At 40.4% G+C, this 6,535-nt stretch overlaps 1 protein-coding gene across 1 annotated transcript in view; it reads right to left on the reverse strand.

Moving 5' to 3' along the window:
* LOC114042911 (vacuolar protein sorting-associated protein 45) overlaps positions 1-6,535 on the reverse strand; it is a 69,695-nt gene that overhangs the window by 57,838 nt on the left and 5,322 nt on the right. The window contains exons 4-7 of the mRNA XM_027861697.1: positions 5,456-5,535; positions 2,466-2,534; positions 2,213-2,350; positions 1,585-1,695 (exon numbers count right to left, since the gene is read on the reverse strand). Of these exons, the coding sequence (XP_027717498.1) occupies positions 1,585-1,695; positions 2,213-2,350; positions 2,466-2,534; positions 5,456-5,535 (398 nt within the window). The remainder of the gene's footprint in view (positions 1-1,584; positions 1,696-2,212; positions 2,351-2,465; positions 2,535-5,455; positions 5,536-6,535) is intronic.

A 6,535-nucleotide genomic window follows, 5' to 3' on the forward strand; every position in this document is an offset into this window, starting at 1 on the left:
CAACCACTTCAGGGGATTCATTATTCCCATTAATCAAGGCCTAGCTACATATTTCAAATATAACAAATATAAAAGGCCTGTAGATTAAATTTTAAATCCTGATCCACTAGAAAGTGCTATTCAGGTATACTTCACTTTAAGCAAAACTAATGTATGAAAATCTAGACTTACCAAAAAATAAATCAGGAGTTGATTAATCATACGCACTCAGGAAACTTTTTGAAAGGAGTCTTATGGCTAGATATTCTTTAATAAAACTAAGAACACTTTTGTAAAGTGTTTGAATCATTTATAATAATTTGATTTGCACACAATAACTCAATCACATAAACCAACATGAATTTGCTCTATAGATAAGTTTCATTGTACACAGCAATGGATTTGTGATTTCACAGGGTAGAAGTTTCCTCCTTACATACAAATCACAATTCAACCATGTGCCTTCATCATAAGGGTGCTTATACATTTCTTTCTGAAAAGACACTAGAAACTTTTCTATATTTCTTTTAACATCTTATGGATGCCAATGTAACAACACTCATGCTGTCCATATGTTATCTGTCACTCTTGTTAGAAGATCAGGTGGAGACATCCTTAATGATGGCTTTTTCACTATTTCTTACAGGTAAGTCATGGCTGGCAGGATATTTACACCCACTATGCGTCTTTCCATTGCTCACTGGGTGACCTGTAATTATGATTCTTTGGAAAATGGTATTCCATTATTTGTAGCCATTCGGCATCACAAAAAGAATAAATATTGGTTTGTCTGGTTTTTTTTAAATAGGCTTTTGTGGCAATGAGCAGTACGGAATCACTGAAAACCCTGTATAATTTCTGCAATTACAACCCAGCCTGACCTCTTTTGATCAATTTTGGAACTGGTTCACCATTCCTCCAAAGCACTTATTTAATACATGTGTACTGGTGGACTAAGTCAATGGGTTGCCTGTCCAATTGCACACCATAACCTGGTCAACAACCAAGCTGATCTCTGTGGAGGGACCTCTGATCTCATTTGGAACATTCTGGGGCTGGATGCTATCAGCACAGTATAGTTGTTGTTTTTTTAAATTAATTTTTAGTTTTCAACAATCACTTCCATAAGCTTTTGAGTTTTGAATTTTCTCCTCCTTCCTTCCCGCCTCCCTCTCCAAGATGGCATACAATCTAATATAGGCTCTATATATACATTCCTGTTAAAAATATTTTCAACATTCCTATTAAATATATTTTCAGCACAGTATGTTAAAGAGGAACTTCTGCAGAACCTCTCCTTCAAAAGTGTCTCCTTCTTCCACTCCAACTTTGCGCAGATTAGCCTGTGACCCAAGAAACAAAATTTACTTTACAGCTATAAATTCTCCCTTGATATTACTGTAAAATAGGAATAAAATGAGAGGTTGTACCTTTGATGTCAAACTAAAAGTGGTGTCAAGACACAGAAGAAAAGAATGGCTAAGAATAAGGTGGCAAAAAACGGGTCCCTATATCTACTCTCTATTTCCACCATCACATCCTGTTGCCATACAGGTCAAGTGCTCTGATTCTTCCCTTCACATATGCCTACAAAGGCCATGGCACCTGGTTCAGCAGTGGAGTTATGGCATCATCACAGCGATCCAAAATCAGCAGCAACGGAGGGACTTCAGTTCTTCGGAATTCAAAAAGCTCATACTCTTTAGTTATCACTTGCTGTGGGTGAGAAAATGAAAGTTTGGTCACCAAATGGCTACAGATGGAGACAACGTAAATAGGAAAGGTGTGAATAAAGAGCACAGTGATGTGACTAAATGCTGTTTGCACTGGCGCGGGCCTTTCATAAAATTATTTATAAGCTCCTTATAAAGTGAATTTAGTAGCATCTTATTCACATGAAATTGGAATGAAAATCCTCATTTTATAGGTAGTTAAACTGAGATATAAAGGAGTTATATAACTCGTATACTGTCAGCAGAACTAGGTACAGAACTCAGGAATTTTAATTCTTAGCCTCTTAGTTTTAGTCCGCTAACTTGGAATACATTACAATCTAGACTCCTTAGCTAGTGAATCTAGGTCATATTTTTAGTGAGTGTTCGGAAGTGGTACCACTTAAGCCTTCACTCTAAAAATCTATTTCTTAAATATGAAAAGGGGTTTGAAAGAATCAAAATCATATTCTGTCAACAGTTGAAGAGCCTAGAAAAAGGACGATGAAGGCATGTCTCACCTTCACACATTCAGCAAGTCTTTTTGCTGAGTCTGATGAAAGCTGGTAACGTATCATGGGACATTTCTTCAGGGATAACAGAAGAGCTGTCAGTCCTTGGGTTGTCCTAGATAGCTGGGCCGGATCCCAATTTCGACCCTGCAGGTTAAGATGATAAGCCCAAAAAAGTCATTTTCATTCCTTACATGCCCAACTTCTAGCTGTAATAATCCCCATCAGGTAAAATAACTGAAGTATGTGCCCTTTTTCATACCTGGCAACAACCCAAGATATTGAGGGAAAACAAATGTGGATTCACAGCAATGTAATCACCATAAAACTCCTGCAAATAAAGAGCACCAACATCAGTTTTCACACCGACACGTCTTTATCTTATAGCAACATACACGGTACAACAACAAAATGTTTGCTCAGAGGCACAAACACAGATTATATCAATTCAATATATAGTAAGACTCTGTTATGTCTAAGACATTACTCTCTGTGCTGGCAATACAAAAATAAAACCATCCCTGGCCCCAGGAGCTTACATCCTACTCAAATAATGAACTGACCTTCCTCAGGGAATAGCAGTTAATAAGAATAGAAGAAGCAGTGAGGGATGTGGCATAACACCCTGGACAGAGTAGGCCATGGAGTCAAGAAGTTTGGCTCCAAGGCCTACCATGGACAGATAATGACTACCCGACCATGGACAAGCTGCTTAACCTCTTGGTGACCCCAAGCACTCTATCAATCAACAAGTACTTATTAAATGTTTACTATGCGCCAGGCCCTATGCTAGAGGCTGTGATCACAAGGACAAAATCTAAACAGTCTCTGCTCTTAAGGAGTTTCAATTCCATAGGAAATTATAATATATACAAAATACATAAGAAATACATATGCTAGTTTCTGGGGTTCGCCAGTTGACGAGCATTTACTAAGCGCGTGCTATTTGCCAGGTACAGGGCCAAGTACTGGGAATACAAAAACAAGTAAAAACAGTGCCTGTCTTTCAGGAGCTCACAATCTCATGGGGGAGACAAACAGGACAAAAATGAGGTACACAGAAGATGTATACAGAACAGACGTAAAGTAAGAGGAAGGCACTAGCAGCTGTGGGGACTAGGAAAGGAGAAGCTGGTATCAGAGGCGAGTCTTGAAGGAAATCAGGGTAATTAAGAGGCAGAGGATGGGAAGGCGAGCATTCCAGACATGGCGGATGGTCAGCGTGACTGAACTGCAGAACTGGTTGAGCCAAGGAAAGTGGAAGAAGCCTGGAAGGGCAAGGAAGTCCCAGGCTGTAAGGAACTTTAAATGCCAAACAGAGGAGGAACCAGGGAGCACATGGAGTTTTCTGAGGGGTGTGTGTGTGTTTAAGTGGTCAAATCCACATTTGAGCAGGATCACTCTGGCAGCTCAGGGGGGAACAGACTGGAGTGGGGATGTTCGTGGGGCTGGAAGATCAAGGAGAAGGTTAAGAGAGGGGATGGACCTGAATTAGGATGGTGGCAGTATGAATGTAGATTAGGGGATACAACCAACAGATAGAGTGATGTTAGAAATGACAAGATTTGGTCACAGACTGGATAAATATAGGGTGAATGATAGTGAGGAGTTGAGGCTTTGAACCTCGGTGACTGGGAGGATGAGGGTACCCTCAACAACAATAGGGAAGGTCAGAGGAGAAGAGGGGAAAGATAATGATTTCTGTTGTGAAAATCCTAAGTTTAGGAAGCCTATAAGGACATCCAGTTTGAGATGTCCAAAAGGCAATTGGTGATGAGGGACTCAGGCTCAGGTGAGAGACTAGGCCAGATACATAAATCTAAGAATTATTCATATGAAAATGATCATTGAACTCATGGGAGCTTATAAGGTAACCAAATGTCACAGAACAGAGGCAGAAGAAGGCTCAGGAAAGAGCCTCTAGAGATGTATACCATTAATAGGTATGACCTGAATGAAGATCCAGCAAGGCTAACTGGGAAGGAGCAGTCAGACAGACAGAAGGAGATCAGAAGAGAGCAGGGTCATGAACACTTAGAGAGGAAAGCGTACCCAGGAGAAAGGGTGATCAACAGAATTCAGTGCTGCAAAGAGGTCAAGAAGGATGAGGACTGAGAAACTGCCAAGATTCGGTGATGAAGAGAATATCTGTAACTTTGGAGACAGCATTTCAGTTGAAAGATGAGATCAGAAGCCAAATCACAGAAGACAGTAGGGGGAAGAAAGCAGAGGTATCTAGTGTAGACGGCTTTCTCAAGGAGGTTAGCCAAGAAGGGGAGGAGAGGATGACAGTGAGTGGGAACGGGCCAATCAAGTGAAGATTTTTTTAAGAATAGAAGAGACATGGATATGTCTGTAGACAGCAGGGAAGGAGTTAGAAGACAGTGAGTGTGGATGATAGGAAGGCAATCTGTAGAAAAGGGGATAGGATCAAGCATGCATGCACAGTAGCAGGTATCAGCAGAAAGTTGTGGGACTTGGAAAAGGCTTCACGTTTAAGCTAAACTTTGAAGAAAATTACGGATTCCAAGAGACAGAAGTGTAGAGGGAGTAGAGAATGTAAGTTTCAGCTAAGTCGATGGTATCAGCGGAGGAAGGAGTTTCTATACCAGGAGTTCTTCACACTGATGAAATCACAGGCACAGAGAGAGAGAGAGACACACGCACATACACACCCCACCTCCACAGTAGTAGTCGTAGCAGTAGCAGCAGCAGTAATGTCTTCCATACAGTAAAGCTAAGTAGAGACTAAACTGTACAATAATGTGCCTACATAGAAATGATTTTTCCATTGAACATACTATTTTCAATGGGTAAAAATATAAGCAATAAAATAAGCTGTCCAATCTATCAGATAAAAAAAGAACAATGCAATCCAGTGCATCCTCTTGGGGGGAGGGGAGGGATTACTGTATTTAAAATAGGTTAATCTCTGTAGTCACTTATTAAATCATTATACTCTTCTGAAAAAAAATAAGTTACTTTTCTGCCTTTAAGGCACCATACTCTTCCCAGTATGCACATATCATAGCCTTATTCAAGGATGCAATACCATCTGGGAAGAACAATGCCATGATCCTTTTCTACAGTGGTGCATTATACAGCCTGTGCTACCAATATTTAGGAATCTCAAGGCTTTGGTCCAATTACGAGGGGCCCATTTTTCTACCTGCTCATTATCTTGTAATGCATAGGGGGAAAAAAGTTCTTTAAGGAAACATAAAAGATATGTCAGGGAAGCAAAATGTTTACCTGAACCTCAGCCACCACTTCCTGTTCATCAGCCTCAGCCAATGACTTCACATCACTCTTGCTGATCACGTTACTGAAATCTGAAACAGATATATGAGCTTCAGGAGACTCAGAGGAGATCCACTCTGCAGCAGTTAGGCACAAATGAAACTGGCAGTTAGTGCTTAATGAACGAACAAGGTTGGGTATGCATATATGCCAAAGTCAAAAGTCCTAAAACTGGGGTGAGGACGTGGCCATCTTAACAGGGAGGCTACAACTGATGGGAAAATGTATTATGATTAAAATATTAAATATAAATATTGTTATTTAAATAGACTTTGGGCCAATAAAATGTTGGAAGTGACTGCCTCACACTAAATTTAACGTAGGTAAATCTTTGATTGGATATTAACCAACGATGTGCTTAGTACTGAAGAAATAAGCAGGCCTACTTCTTGCTCCATATACTCACGGTCTAAATCAGACAAACCCACAGAATTGAAATAAGAAGGTGAGAACAACTCTAAACACAGCAAAATAAATATTAGACTTACAGCTCTGTCTCAACCCAAGCATGAAGGAACTCTCCCTAGAGGAAAAAGGGGAATTTCCTCTCAGGACCCATTCAATTCTTGGCCTCAAGGCAGAGGCTTACTGCCAGGAGACAAAGCAAATGAATGGTTCTATTACACACGGGCTTATGTGTGAGAGGTCCAGAGGATCGCTGCACAATGTGTGTGAAGCATCAGGGAGGAAAACGACTACCAAATCCTGTGAACTTGAGCAGCCTGGAACATTATGGGAGGACAGTGTACAGAGGGTGAGCTTGCTGTTATTCTTCTGAAGGATGGTTTACTTTACCCAAACAAGATTTAATCTGTAATAACAATGGGCAGGTATATAGTTGTTAAACTGTAGGCTGGGGACCAAATAACTGAAGTCCCTAAGGCCTCTAATATTATTCTGACATCCCAAATCATTAAGCTTGAAAACTTGCTGAACAGAGCTTTCTAAAGGGTCACATTTCATTCCTCCCCTTTCGATCCTGCTCTGCTAGATTCCTTCCTCCAACCGTACAGATCAACCATGACATCTAGA

This window comes from Vombatus ursinus, unplaced genomic scaffold (genome assembly GCF_900497805.2).
Source record: "Vombatus ursinus unplaced genomic scaffold, bare-nosed wombat genome assembly UNPS02014768.1, whole genome shotgun sequence".
Classification (NCBI taxonomy): Eukaryota; Metazoa; Chordata; class Mammalia; order Diprotodontia; family Vombatidae; genus Vombatus; species Vombatus ursinus.